Source organism: Artemia sp. Qi Xiang Cuo, chromosome 15 (genome assembly GCF_049724085.1).
Source record: "Artemia sp. Qi Xiang Cuo chromosome 15, ASM4972408v1, whole genome shotgun sequence".
Taxonomy (NCBI): Eukaryota; Metazoa; Arthropoda; class Branchiopoda; order Anostraca; family Artemiidae; genus Artemia; species Artemia sp. Qi Xiang Cuo.
In genome coordinates this window covers 60,493,929-60,509,800 of record NC_142808.1, presented here as the reverse complement: position 1 = coordinate 60,509,800, position 15,872 = coordinate 60,493,929, and the positions used below count along the sequence as shown (strand labels likewise).

At 36.7% G+C, this 15,872-nt stretch overlaps 2 protein-coding genes across 2 annotated transcripts in view; one reads left to right on the top strand and one right to left on the bottom strand.

The window, feature by feature from the left end:
- Positions 1 to 15,872, top strand: part of LOC148943937 (uncharacterized) — a 395,661-nt gene that overhangs the window by 180,410 nt on the left and 199,379 nt on the right.
- LOC148943939 (uncharacterized) overlaps positions 10,799 to 15,872 on the bottom strand; it is a 44,116-nt gene continuing 39,042 nt past the window's right edge. Inside the window, exon 8 of the mRNA XM_089101754.1 lies at positions 10,799 to 11,637. Coding sequence (XP_088957880.1) covers positions 10,799 to 11,637 — 839 coding nt within the window. The remainder of the gene's footprint in view (positions 11,638 to 15,872) is intronic.

Below are 15,872 nucleotides of genomic sequence, written 5' to 3'. Positions count from 1 at the left end.
TTGACGACTGGATGATCCCAAGTTCAAGCATTCGTTGAACCTCTACCTCGATCGCTTGTTTTCTGCTCTGAGGGATTCGATAAGGTCTCGGGCGATTTGGTTGTGATCCGCCTGTATCAGTATAATGTTTCACGATCGTTGTTCGGCCGGTTATTTTTGAGAAGGTCCCACAAAGTTCTCCAAGAATGTTTAACAATTCTTTCTTCTTTGTTTCACTCAAATGGTTAAACGAATCCTTGAGCAACTCGAAGTCATCTTGCTTAGTTGAAGAAGAAACTTTAGTGTCCAGAACTGGAATGGTACCTACTTCAAAGATACTCAGAGCAAAGTTCGTCGACCGCCTTTCGAATTTGCGAAGCAAATTGATGTGGAGAATCTTGGTTTTCTTCCTGGCGTCTGATAGTGAAATTTCATAGTTGATGCGCCCGATTATCCATAGAACACGAAACGGGCCTTGCCACGTAGTCTCCAGTGTGTGAGTCCCGGCAGGTAGTAAGACCAGGACGTCGTCACCAATATGAAGTTCCCTATGCTTTGTCTTCTTGTCGTACTGTTGCTTCTGTTTTTTCTACGCAGCTTCGAGATTCTTTCTTGCTTCTGTGAGTATAGACTAGAGTATTTCTCTTGTCGAGAGGAGATCATGGGCAGGCCGACTAGATTCCAAAGTCTGGCGTTGACCTTCCCATTGGTCTTTCAGAATGTCGAGGGGTCCCCTATATCTTCGTCCATGTAGCAGCTCGAAAGGCTGAACTTGATTTAAGCCTGTGTTGTCTCTCTGTATGCGAAGAATATGTATGGGACATAGCGGTCCCAATCTTTCGGGTTTTCAGACACGTACTTCTTTAGCGAGCGGACTAGTCCCGAAGAGATTTTCACACAGACCATCGGTCTGTGGGTGAAATGGTGATGTCCGGATTGGCTTAATGCCGTGCAGCTTATTTACTTCCTGTAAGATCTTTGACACAAAGTTGGATCCTTGGTCTGTCAGAATTTCTTTCGGTACCCCTACCCTACAGAAGTACAGCTCAAGAACTTCTGCGATTTTCTTGGCATTGGTTGTCTGCAACGGGATTGCATCAGGGTAGCGAGTGCAGTAGTCTGTGATGACGAACAAGAATCTATGTCCATTCCTGGAAGGTATCAAGGGACCAACTATGTCCATCGCAATTGTCTTAAACGGTTCATCAATCGTCGGTAGAAGGAGCATCGGAACCTCCCCTTTCGCCTTGTTTTTAGGCAGGAGCTGGCAAGGCTCATAGGTTCTCACATACTGCCTGACGTCTCGACGTATCCCAGGCCAGAAGAGTCAATGAAGGATCTGGTCTGCAGTACGGAGGGTTCCTGTGTGACCGCTGAGCGGTGAATCGTGTGAAATTTTGATTATAGAAGGTCTGTACTGCCTTGGGACAACAAGCTGGTAAACTTCCTCGGTCCCAATCCGCGAATGTAGTTTCCGGTATAGAAGTCCTTGGTTCAGAATGTAATTTTGACTATCACCTATTTTCTTGAACGTGCAAGTGAGTGTGGGATCCTTCTTCTGCAGTTCTGCCAGTTGTTGTGAAGTCAGCTCAGCCGGGTGCACTTTGTTGACTGAGCAATCCTGATTGGCTCTCCAGGCCTTCTTTGCATTTCACCACTCTCTATGACTTTTAGCCAGCTTTTTCATATGATCTTCCACAGGTAGATCCATAGCTGTGAAATCATTTTCTGGTATGCCCATCCTTCTTCGTCGGCGACGTCTTGTTCATCACTGTTATGAGAATAGCTTCTTCCTCTTGTACATAGGAAGATGCTGATGGAAAGTTTTCCCAATATTGCCTTCCGAATGCAAAGCTCCATGAACTTCGGAAAAGATCTTCCTATAATTACATCTACCGGAAGGTTTTCAGACACAGCTACATCTAGTTCCCCGCTAAATAAGTTGTCTCCTTCTCCAACCTACATGCAAACACGATGCATGGGATACGATTCGCTGTCCCCATGAACACAGCAAATCTCTGTTGTGGTAGGTGCCATCCTCCCGTCTCCCTTCAAGTACTTCTTGCGGATTATTGTGAGAGTTCCACCGCTATCTACCAGGAATGTCGATGGTTTGATCTAAACTTCTCCTTCTTAGTAAAAGCGCTCCAAACCGTTATCTTGACTTGAACTTCTTGTTAGCATGGTTTCCCTCTTTGTCTTCGGCAGTTGCTTGCAGTCTCTAGCACGGTGTCCTGGTTTCCCACAACTGAAACACCCCGAACATGCCTATCTCTGCTGAACTTCCGCGGTCCTCTTCTTCCAGCCATCTGCTTACTTCTCTTGGTTCTTGAAAGGCTGTTTAGGCTTGGTTGATTTCTGAGAAGTGTTTCTTGAAATACCCTTTGAATTCTCGCCAACCACGTCTTATCTTGCTAAGAAGAAACTATCTGCAGCTCTAGTAACAGTTTCAAGGGATGGGTTATCTAACTCCCTCAGTCTCAGAATAAGCTGGGTATTCTTGATCGAAATTAATGAACTGTTCTACGGCCAGTTGGCAAAGAATTCTGCTGATGTATCCTTGGAGTATGGCCGGGTCGTAGACCAAACTGTAATCAGCAAATTCCAACCATTTGGCCTCAAGCTGTTCTACTCTTTTCCCTTAGTCCACGAAGGACTTATTCGTTTCTTTTTGTGTGGTCCTGAAACGATGTCAATAACTAACTGGGGTTATCCGAAACCTACGAAATAATGTAGACTTAACCACATCGTAATCAGAGCTATCGGATGGAGCTATCACAGAAACTGCCTCAGCTGCTTTCCCCGTAAGTTGACCTTGCAGTCCGACAGCCCAGATGCTTCTGTTCCAGTTATTTTGTGTGGCTATCCTTTCAAAAGTAGTAATATAACTGTGGATGTCCATGTCGTCTGCGAACTTAGTCATCTAGTTTGTTGTACAGACTGCTGTTGCTAGGGAATTTTGTATGGCTGCTTGATTTGTGGCAATTGCATCGACCAAAGGAACAAGATGATCATGCAATCGAATCACAGGATCTAGCTGGCTCTGCTTCATGCCATCCAGTGAGAGCTGCACGGTCTGCTTAAGTAGCTGTATGATATCCGCTTGTGACAAACTCATGACTGGCGCAGTTCATATAACCTGGGGTACAGTTGGCTTATGCTTTTCTTCTTGGGAGGATCGGCTTTGTTCGGTTCTAGTCTGACTTCTAGTACGCCTACTGATTGGCTTAGAATCTTTGGGCAGGTGATTTGTTCCTTGACTGCCCGTCAATTATTCAGCTACTACTGACGTTGCTGTTGCGGACAACAAACTTGGAACACAGAACCAAAGACGTGAATACCTAACAAGTGCGATATGAATCGCCGCAGTGAGGTATGAATCCCTTTCAAATGCAATACAAATCACTGCGGTGGGATGTGAATCCTTAACCGACGATATGAATCGCTGCAATAGGATATGAATCTCGCGCGAGCACGATATGAATCGTAATGCAAGGATATGAATCCTTGGACAAAACGATATGAATCACTCCGATGGAATATGAATTCCATACAGCTGCGATAGGAATCGCAACAGTGGGATATGAATCCCGGATAAATGCAACATGAATCGCAACAGTGGGATATGAATCCCGGACGAATAAGATATGAATCGCCTAGCGTTTCCAGCAGCAACGTCACACGGGTCTCGATACGTTGGCACACCGAGTGAAGAGCCGGGAAATCCGATTGACGTAACCGATAGCACAAGATTATTAGAAAACTGTTACCGGGAACCGAACTAATCACGATCGGACACGTGACCTAGATGCAAGGCACCGAACGCTATACCGGAACGCTCAGAAAAAGTTCACTATCACGGCATGCACAAAAATTGAACTCAATAAATCGCGTAGCTCCGCAATACAACTTTCAATCATAATCAGAATTTGTTATTTTAATCACCAATTTCAAAATTTTTGACAATTTCAATCCAAAATTTAAGTAAAAAAAAACTCTTTACATAATTTATAGCCATAAACATTCAGATAAACAATGTTTTCTTTCGCCTCCAAAAATGTCCGTGTTCCACAATCTCACTTCTAATACACCACTTTATATGTCGCAACCTTTATCCACTTCGGTTTAGGACACATAATTTTATTAACACACACAAAAGAAACGATCTTCTCTGAACAAACACCGGCTCGCATCTAACTTCACCCATTCAAAAATGAATCAAATCCTCTCGCATACAGCAGCCACATATACGAATTAATCACTGCGGAAATAAATAGGCACTGAGGGGTCCGCAACTAAAATAATCATAATAAAAAAAAATAATAAAAAAAAAAAGGACACGGGTGCCGTGAAAAATACCAATAGATATATCGAAAGAGTCGGATCTCTATGCTAACTTCAAATGTAAAAGTTTCATTAAGTTTAGTCTTACCCGTTAAAGGTTACGAGCCTGAGAATATTTGCCTTTCGAAAAAAGGGAGAAACACAAAATAAACGTCAAATGAACTTAATGAAAACTACAACGTCAGATTCAGCGTATCAGACAATCCTACTGTAGAGGTTTCAAGCTTCTATCTGCAAAAATGTGGAATTTTGTATTTTTTGCCAGAAGAAAGATCACAAATGCGTCTTTATTCGCTATTTTTTTTCTCAGGGTTGATCGCACCCACACTGCAGTCCTAGAATATCGTGAGAGGGCTCATTCAAACAGAAATTAAAAGTTCTTATGCCTTTTTCAAGTGACCAAAAAGATTGGAGGGCAACTAGAACCCCTCCCCCACCCCTTTCTCTCCAAATCGTGCGATTAAAATTTTGAGATAACCATTTTGTTCAACATAGTTGAAAGGCACAATAACTATGTCTTTGAATATAACATGACCCCCCCCCCCACAGCCCCACGGGAAAGGTCTTTAGATTATAAAAATTGCCCATTGTTTACTTATAGCATTTGTTATTGGGAAACATGCATACATTTTAGGGTGGGAAGACGATTTTTCTGCAGGTTGTTCTTTTCACGGGGGAACTTTCCATGGGGAGAGAAGTTTCTAAGAGCTGAACTGGTCAAAGATAATTATACACTTGGGGAATTTCCCTTAATTCCTATGCACAGTTCTATGTATATTTTTTGCGTTCTCTTTTCTGTCTCAATGTTACGCGTCGAGTTGTTAAGAGCAATTGTCCTGGGTAAATTTTCACCTGGATTGAATTTTCTATAGTATATATCCATGGGCGAGGGTATTTCAGGAAATCTGGGATTATTTTAAAAAATTCAAAAATTGAATAACAAAAATAAGTTTTTTCAACTGAAAGTAAGGAGCAATATTAAAACTTAAGACAAATATAAATTATTACGCAGATGAAGGGGGTAGCCTCCTCCTGAACGCCTCGCTCTTTACGCTAAAGTTTGAATTTTGTCTTAACTCTTTGAGAACAAGTCCTAAAACACAAGGGTCGTTTAATTGGAACAATAGAAAGCTTTTTCCAAAGTACTAAAAAAACTTTGGCGCAAAGAGCGAGATGTTGAGGAGGCGACCCCCTTCATATATGTAATAATTTCTGTTCGTTTTAAGTTTTAATGTTGCTCCTTACTTTCAGTTGAAATTCTTTTTTTAATTTAATTTCTTGATAGTGAGTTCTATGTCATATTTGGTTTTAATGATTTTCTATCCTCAATAATTTTTTTTCGATTTGTAGGCGGCTCTAAAGCTTGGTTGGGTTGGAAAAGGGATAAGACAAGATATATTACCCCTTATAGTTCAGACTGGTGATGGAGAAGCACATATCTTCGATATATTGGAATGAAAGATTACGCACAGTTGTGTAGGCATCAAGCGGTTTAGTACTGCAGTGAACTCTTAGCAGAAGTTGCATTGCGTGATTCCTTTGTTTTCAATTCTTTGCAATTTATTTCTGCTATCCTTCAATTACATTCTAATTTGCTTTGTTTTCATTTCAAATCACAAGATCTTGATTTTAATTCTTTGTCTTCAGCATTTTGAAAACGACATCACTGGTTTCCTGGTTTAAAGGTTTTTCTATTATAGTTTAGTGAGTTACACATTCATTTTAAGTTTTTAACATTTTTTTCAATGATGTTTCAGATCATTTCAATTCTAATATTTTGTTTATAATTCTTTGTTTTCAGCATTTTCAAAATGACATGATTCAATTTCCAGGTGAAAACAAGGACGAAATGTTATTCCACAATAATACAACTATTAGTTTTAATGTGGACAAGGACTTTGCCAAATTATGGCGGCAAGTGCCTTTTGACATAAAAGACAAGAAAATTGAAGAATATTTGCAAAAATAAGGAATTACATTTATGCAAAATACAAAAAAGCAATAAGTTCCTAATGTTTTAAAGAGGAGACAAATGAAACAGGAAAATAAGAGGACTGAAGAGGGTGAGAGATAATGTTCATCTTGAATCTAGAAACTGGTGAAATGTTGTAAAACAATTCATGCAGTTTGTACTTCAGAAGCCAAATTATAGGTCTTGTGTCGGTTTTAAGTGCAAATTATTAAAAATATTACTTTGAACACAATTTGACACCATCCGTGGTAAATATCTGCTCAAAGTTTTTATACCCAATGATCTGAAATTACATTCTGACTTATGACAATGAGTGGTCCATCTTTTGTGGGCTAATGAGAAATCACTGGGTAGGATATCCTGATGCTCTTTATCCTTATCTTATGACTAGTCGTTAGTACCACCTGTGCCTTCCCAAGTGCCAAGACAAGCAAGGAAAAGCCACCGGTCATCCTTCAGGCTTCTCGCTCCAGTGATATACTCGTATAATGGTTGAACCGAGGTGTGCAGATTGCGTACATCTCTCTAAGTCCGGCACACCTTGTTTCTGATTCTTTTCTGGCCACAACTTCCTGGTGGTTACGAATGTAAAGTGACTTTTAGGAGTCAACGGTCCTCCATAGCACCGTTGCACCGTGTTATTATTAAATGTGTAATTATTAAGCACCGTGTTTCTGCATCTTCCCCGGCCAAAGCTTCCTTGGGGTTGCTAACGTAAAGTGACTTTTAGGAGTCAATGGTCGTCCATAAATGTTCATTTATTTTTCGAACATTATATTTCGATTATTCCTCTAGTAGTTAAATCGTAAACAAACAAAAGAAAAACTAGCAAAAACGGGCATAAAGCCTGAGAGCTACAAGATATGGAAAAGACAAGATAAGTTATATTAAACAAGGGCTCCTCAGTACAGATGAAAACCAAAAATAACAGCAAATAAAACAATAGACTAAAAGTAAGTGACTAAGAAAAGATAGAATCTATATGAAAAAAAAAAAGAAAATTTTAAATATATATAAAAAAAAATAAATGTATTATATCTACACCCATCAAATCTAGGTCACCATATATGAATTAAAATATAATCATTAGCATTATACGCACAGCACCATTATTTTCTTCAGCATCCCCTTCAACAAACGATAAAAGTTTAGACTTAAGTAGTAATACCTGAAGTAGTATTAATAGTAATAGCAGTATGAATTAACAATAGGATGCAAATATTGTCTTTTGGAAAGTTCAACATTCCGTAAAACAGGTCCTGCATGTTTCAACTTTACACACCAAGCCTTTCCAAAGATATTACTGATACACCATTTTGATAATTTGCATACAGACGGCGTGCTTTGATTCAGTTTACCTTCCCCCATAAGAATTTCACCTTCATACCCTTAGTCATAGTTGTAAAAGTAGTGACATTATTAGTATTCAGTGTATTAGCAATAGTACTAGTAGCAGCTGTAGCACTAGTGTATTGCCTTTTGGTCAGTTGATCATACCTCTCATCAAGTCCTGGAAGTTTCAACTTAATACAATCAGCCAATGCTGATATCTCCTTTGGATAACCTGTGTATTTAAATGCTTCCCGAAATTTTCATCTGAATGCTCTTAGCCTTGTAAGTAGTTGTTATAGAAGTAGTAGTAGTAAATGCAGCAGTTGTAGTAATATTAGGAGTAGCGTACACCTATTGCCTCTGGTCAATTGATCTTCCACTTTAAGCATTTACTGAAAGTACCAACTTAACATTTCAAACCCATTCCTGATGTACATTTTTTTACTGTGTGAATGCACATAGTGTCTATTCAATTAGTTCAAATTTCTACTGACTATTGTAAACGCAGTGGTGTGTTAGTAGTAGTATCTGTATAATATTAGTAGTGCACAAATCTTGTCCTTTTGGTCAATTGATCATCTCCCTTATCATTTCTTGTAAGTTCCAAATTAACATACTCAGTCATTCCCGAGTTACGCCTTTTTGACAACCCGTATTCATATGACGTGTTTTGATTTAGCTCACTACTCTCGTCAAATTTTTCTGAAAGGCTCACCTGAATGGACTTTGTCTTTTTGGAAAGTAAAGCTCAAACATGTATACCTTTCTTAATATCATATATTATATGTAAACAATGAACCAATTGCCTAACTTACAACCCTTGCCCCAAAGGGCTCTGGCGGGGGGGGGGGGGGGAGGAGGTTGACATACACGAAGTTATATCTACCGGACCTTTCAAAATTGCTGAAGAAAATACGTGCCTCAAAATTTTGATTGGATGTTTGCTTTGGGAAAAAATAGCCGTGGATGGTGGGGGCTGCTTACCCTTAAATCACCTTTGTTTCTTAAGAAGGACACTATAACTTCCATTTTTCAATAAAATGAGCCCCATCCAAAGTTTATACGACCTACCATTCTTTAACAAATCAATCTGCTGCCAGAGATATATTTTACAAACCTTGCAATAGGGCTATGGTTGGTTGTGTCAACCCTAGAGTCAATGCCATATGTTCTTTGGACTTTTTTGAACAAAATTGCTATCACACAATTTAGATCAGATACGTTTCGGGAAAAGAAGGCATCGAGAGGGCTAGTTTCCCTTAATCAATTTTGACTCTTAAAAGGGAACTAGAAATTTCTATTTCCAGGTGAATAAGCCTCCTCTTAAGTTAACACGAATACCCTTTCCATAAAAACCTTATATGCCCCTAGGGCATAACTTACAACAATTGCCCACAGATTCTGAGGGGTAATTTCAACCCAAAAGGCCTTGTTATATAATTTTCAGACTATTTTGAACACAATGGCTATCTCAAAATTTCCATCGAATGGATTTGGGGAGCAGCGGATGTGGTGGAGGGGGGGGCGTGTTGCCCTTTGATAACTTTAGACGCTTAAAAAGGCCAGTACCACTTCTGAGTCCCAATGAACCCCCCTCAAAGCTTATACAACCACCCCTTCCATAAAACCTTGTATGTTAATAACGGACAACTAATATAATTTATAACCCTTGTCCTGAGGGCTCTGGGGGTTTGTCATCCTCAAATACATAATTAATGGACATTTCAACTACGCTAAACAAAATGGCTGTTCCAAAAATTTTACTGCATATGTTTGGGGAAATGACGGGTGTACGAGCTGGGGGTGGTTACCCTCCAATCGCTTTTGACCATCAAAAAGGGCGTTAGGTCTTTCAATTTCAGTCGAATGAGTCATATCGAAGTTTCTACAACAACTTCTATACAAAGTGCACTGGTCTAAACAAAATACAACAACAGCAACAAAAATTAAATAAATTACACACGTGGCCCTAAAGACTAGATTGATCACTTTCTGATTTCATTTTCATATACAAATTTCAACAAGAACAAACCCAAACAAAAACTAGGAGCTTATTTTTTGTAAATTCGGACTACCAGAACTAGAGTATGGGTTTTAACCAGTCAGTGCCACAATCTTCCCTGGCCCATTCAACAAACCAGTGTTAAGCTGATCGAAAAACTAAAATTTTCGGCCGACTTTGAAGTAAGTTAAACTATAATAATGTGCCGCAATTTCATCAAAACATCTTTTTGTTGTCAAAAAACCAAAACAGAACAAAATTTCTTTCCTAAGTTCTTATGTTAGACAATAAAGGTTTAGATCCTTTTGAACCTGATTGTATGGATAAACCAACTTTCATCGTTTCTTTATATTCTGAATTGGTGCCCAGAAGATTTTATAATCACTTAAAAGAACGTCACCAAATTGGAGAACTCAATTAATGAGCAGACACCCCCCCCCCCCTCCCGGAGTATAAATCTTGGTGACAATTATGGTTTATAAAATGAAGACATTAAAAGAAGAGTAAAACAGACTTTGCAGGGGTGTTAATTCAACCTGTCATACACATACAGATTTACTTGGAGTGGGGGGGGGGGGAAAGACGTAGCAAAAAGAAGGAACAAGGTAATACAACGGTGAAATGAAAACTAAATTAAGAAATTAACAAAAATATTCCACTAATCAATGAATCAACCGGGGATCAAAACTAGTTAAAACTAGTATAAGAATAATAAAAGAGCCTTCAGACTACAAAGTCAATTTTAGTGTTGACTCAAAAGCAATAAACATAGGGGATTTTGTTGTGTTTTTGTTGTTGTTTTTTTTTTTGGGGGGGGGGGAAAGAAGTCATAGAATTAGGGAACGAACAAGTTAAAACAATAAGTAAAATATATAACATAAAATAAATAAAAAACAGTATTCCAAGAACAAATTAATTAATTAGTGAAATGATAGAAATACAAAATAAGAGCAAACAAAAAAAAAAGCAGAAGTATAATAGAGTTCAGCACGGCCACAGAAACTTCAATTGTACAATATGAACTAACACTTTTTCTAAGAATGGGTTGTTATATGATTATTAAGATTTAATTTAGAAGAATATTCTATCTTTGCATATATCACACTTCAACGGTTTCTCCCCAGTGTGCACTCTTTGGTGCTTAATCATACGGTTTGACAAGAGTTTGCTCAGACCTCACATTTAAACAGTTTCTCCCCAGTGTGTACTCTTTGGTGCCTAATCAAACTGCTTGAATCAGAAAAAGTTTTCTCACATATATAACATTTAAACGGGTTATCCCCAGTGTGTACTCTTTGGTGCCTAATCAAACCGCTTGAATCAGAAAAAGTTTTCTCACAGACCTCACATTTAAACGGTTTATCCCCAGTGTGTACTCTTTGGTGCGTAATCCAATTGCTTGACCAAGAAAAACTTTTCTCACATATATCACACTTAAACGGTTTCTCCCCAGTGTGTATTCTTTGGTGCTGAATCAAAGTACTTGAATCGGAAAAAGTTTTTTCACAGACCTTACATTTAAACGGTTTATAACCAGTGTGCACTCTTTGATGTGTAAACAAATAGCTTGACTGAGAAAAAGTTTTGTAACAGACCTCACATTTAAACGGTTTTTCTCCAGTATGCAGTCTTCGGTGCCTAATCAAACTGCTTGACCGAGAAAAAGTTTTATCACAGACATCACATTTGAACGGTTTCTCCCCGGTGTGCACTCTTTGGTGCCTTTTCAAATGGTCAACACGAGAAAAGCTCTTGTCACATATATCACAAATATGTTGCTTTGTCCCCGTATATGTTTCTTTACTTCTTACCAATATTCTGGATTTTTTACACCACAAGAAACTATTCAAATACATCTTATGATTGTCCAAGTTTTTTGCTTCAGAATCCACTTCGAATGAATCAATAGCATTCTCTGTCAGCATCTTCGCCTTCACGATCGGTTTTGGGCCAAAGAGTTTTGGTTGATCCAAACCATCAGAACTGCACACAATATAAATAATTATTTCTATTTTAAAAAATTATTTTATTAAACTCAAATAAGATGAAAACGATTCAATAATTAGACATCATAGTAATTACAAATGAAAGGTCAACATTTTATAACTGTTACCTGTTTGGGACCTACACTGCCAACCGCTTTCGAATAAAGCAAAAATGAAAGAACACAACTTGAAATTAGTTTCACTTCATAGAAGAAATAGAATTGGAATAATAATATAAAAAATCTTTATAAGCTTTAAGACTTGAAAGTCATACCGAATAAAATTTTTGATAAGTTTTAACGAATAATTTCCTTTTCTACCCCTGTCCTCTAGTTGAACTTTTATCAAACTTGTATAATAATTTCCCTTTGAAAACTAATTTAACAGCAACATTACATAAATTAGGAAGGCCATTGTACCAATAAAATTGTAGACAGCAGAAAATAATTATGTAGTTCTAAAAATTAAGATCTACAGAGAAAAGTGCCCCCTTTTCCCCCTTTCCCTCTTTCACCGGGTTTTCTGAACAAACTTAGGTTTAAACCCAATTGACGTTCAAATTTTATTTTTAGCCAATAAATATTTTTTGTAAACTGAAATGTTTTATTTTTATTGTTTTAACGTTAATGATTTTCACTTATTTAGAAATTCCTTTAAAGGAACAATTTTTTTTAGCATTGCTACCAGCATGATGATGGATGTCTAGAAGACCTTAAAAGAAGCACAACTGCTCACAAGCAAGTTCTAAGCACAGTCTAATAACACACACCAAAAATGGCTTTAGAAAATAAGCCATTCTCTAGCCATTCATATTCTCTTTAGCTATTGGTAAGTCCTTGGTCTGTTTGCTAAAAATATCTTTCTAGAACTATAACATTTTGATACTCAACTTATTTGAAATCACAATTTTAAGCTTTTGAAGCTGGTCATTTAGATTCAACGATTTTTCCAAAGTAACAACATTCTGTTTGAGTTTTGTCAGTCTACTTCATTCATTTTTATCCAAAAAAAGTGTAAAACCACTCATTTCATTCCTACTTGATAAATTTGTAAGTTAAAAAATTGTTGTTACAAGTACACACAATGTCTTTTACGGATGTGAAAAAAAATTGAAAAAATTAAAAAAAAACTTGGTGAGCCGGCCAAATGGTTTGCAACTGTCCCATCTCACAGGTATTACTTAATTTATATACAAATTATGACTTAATCTATTATTTATATACAGTGGACTTAACTGATTGACCTACGTAGGATTTCTAAAAAAGGGGGCGGGGGGTTGATGAAATTTGTGGAAAAAAGTAATTTTTTTTCTTCTAATAACTGGTGGAATAGATGTGATGGTTTCGGGGGCGGATCCAGGATTTTTTAGGGGGGGGGGGGCAAAAAATGTTTATCCGATAAACTTACGTTAGCAGCAGGTTTAATTAATGCAAACTTGCGTTAATTAAGTAAATTAAACTACTTTAGACTACGTTAGGAGGAGCCCTCGGCCCCCCCCCTCTGGATCCGACACTTGATGGTTTATAATTTTTTTTTTCACGTCGTGATATTTATTTTCTAAGATTGTAGTTCCTGTGTGACTTGAAAAAGGCTAATTACCTGTTTTGGCAGAGAGCCGAGATATGAGCTAGTTTTGTTTTAAAGCAATTCTTTCTTATGAAATGGGTAGACCTTTCCTGAACTTTAAAGAATAAACACCTCTGTTTGAAAATCTTTGCACTTTGTGAATTTAGATAGCGATAAGGGTTCCTGATTGAGACCAGTTTAAATATTTGATTATCTCTTTTTTTGAACAAAGGGGCAACATTTTTTAAAACTTGTGTTTGATCATCTCCTTAATGAGCTCCTCAGTACTACAGACAGTAAAAATCAAACCAATATCAATAAACATGTGTGAAAAGTAGAAGTGACTATATTTAATTTAGCTGCAAGTCTACATTCATGCCCACCACATAATTTCCCTTTGAGAAAAAATTGATAAAACTTTTAAAACTGAAATATCAATGCGAAGCGCCAAATATCATAATCATATGTCATCGCGTTGTGGCATTGTTCAAATAGAACTCATTTTTAACTTGATTATCGTTGTAAATTCATTCTTTGTCTTTCTTTCCATTCTTAAACAAATGTAATATTTATCTTCTGCATTATTACAGCCCACTATATATACATTTATATAAATTTATATGCAGTGTTACAGCCATAGCAATTATTCTCCTTTCATTTTTTATTCTATAATACTAATTTCTGGTCGTTTTGAGTTTGAGTTATTGTAGGCTTCTATTTCTACTGATCTTAAGTTTAATATGGCCTTTACTTTTCTTAAAAAAACTTTATTTTTAGTAAAGTTTTAGAAGTATATAGGCGCGTACGAACAGCTCCTCTCATTTGATCTGCCATTAGCGGTCCAATTACCCTGGAACACGTATTTTGGCAGAAACTTTCTCAAAATACCTATATGAAACCATACTTGAGACTTCGAAACCTACTTTATCATTCCTAAAAACATCTAATATATAATATTGCACAACTATTTACCGATTTATCATATATGTATATCGATATAAATCATATTTAAATATATATATATTTTTATATATATTTAGTGTATCCATACGTATGATAGCCAAGTTTCGCGTTCAAGAGAAATCTGACTTGTCTTCCCGTGAAAAGATCTAATGTTTCTACGTTCTCTGGAGCACTCGCACCTCGTTCCGAGTTTTTATAATGGGTGAAATAGGGAAAGATCATACTGCCTATTATATATACAGTGCTCTCAACTATCAAGTGATATCACGACAGTCGACATTATCGAAGAAAACTTGTAGAGGGAACAAACTTTAATAACCTCTCTACGGGCTAAAATCTACACAACCAATGCAGAAATGTAATTCTTCTGTTTTCAAGAAGGAGGAGAGATGGGCAATGATGCCAATTTTAATTAGATACTTTGCATTTAAATCTGACACCAGTTTTTATGGGCTTCGGGATCTTTCATTTTAGAATTCTCAAAAGGATGTTTAACAAATAAAATATTATTGTTCTGCTGAATGTAAATAAAAACCATTGTTCTGAATCAGCTTTCATTTTGGTCTAAATCTAACATAAATGTCCACTATGGCAACTAAATTCACACGAAACGAAAGTCATGCTGCACAAATTTAACTTTTTAATTACTTAAAAAGGAAATTTTTAAGTTACTAGTGTAAAAGGAAGTTAAGTTAATTTTAATGGTGAGAGCCTCAGGAGGAGAAATGTCTCACAATTTTTGGTGTTTAACATTTGAGTTATAAAATTATAAAATAAAAGTATATAAAATTTGTCCTTTCTTCCAACTCTACAAGTTTTGGTAGGGTAATTTCTCACCAGGACTTTTTGACAACAAAGTTATTAACTCATGTTTTAATTCTGAAACTCTACCTCAAGTTCTTCTTTATTTAGTATGGTTACCGTATTTTAGTTCTTCTAGTCGTTCAAATATTAAAACATTTTATTTTTTTATTTTGGAATTTTTTTATGTCGACTTTCAAAATTTAATTATTCGTACTCAGTGATAAATCAATATGGTATGAACAATCCCATTGTGATAATGAATAAGGCGAAAAAAAAATTATTTTACTAGGGTCGTCGATTTCCCATAATCCGACTCTGGAATTTCTTAAATTTTGAAACTAGAATATTTTTTTTTCATTAGTTGGTTGGTATTATTTTTATAATTTATAATATTTCCATTTTTTTTTAGATTTGCTGCTTGTTTATGTTAAAATTTACGAGGTTATCAATGAAATGTTATTAAGAATGAATAGTATAATTTAGATTTGTGTATAGTGCCCTGTTAGTCCAGGAAGGGAACGGTTTGACCGGGAACAAATTGCAATAGAAATGATTCTTTCGCTACCCGACTCAGAAAAATGCGCTGATTCCAAATATGCAAAGTTTGCTCATCTAGCTGCTTCAAAAATATGTTTTTTTTTTTAGGTTGAGGTTGATTTTGAGGAGGTGAAATTCGTGTTTCCATAAAAAGGCGTACAACAACAAAATTCATGTATAGAATAGGTTCCTAGATCATGGTGATTATTAAAATCGCCTTTTTTCGAGTGTAACATTGAAAATGTCATATGTCTTTTTAGATTGAATGATGAATATACAGAAAACTGCTATTAAATTTGAAACTTTCGATTAGAATTGCATCGCTTGCTAAAAATAAATAGCGAAAGAGTCAGGAAAGGTCATTTTGGGAGAAAAAGGTTCAGACTCG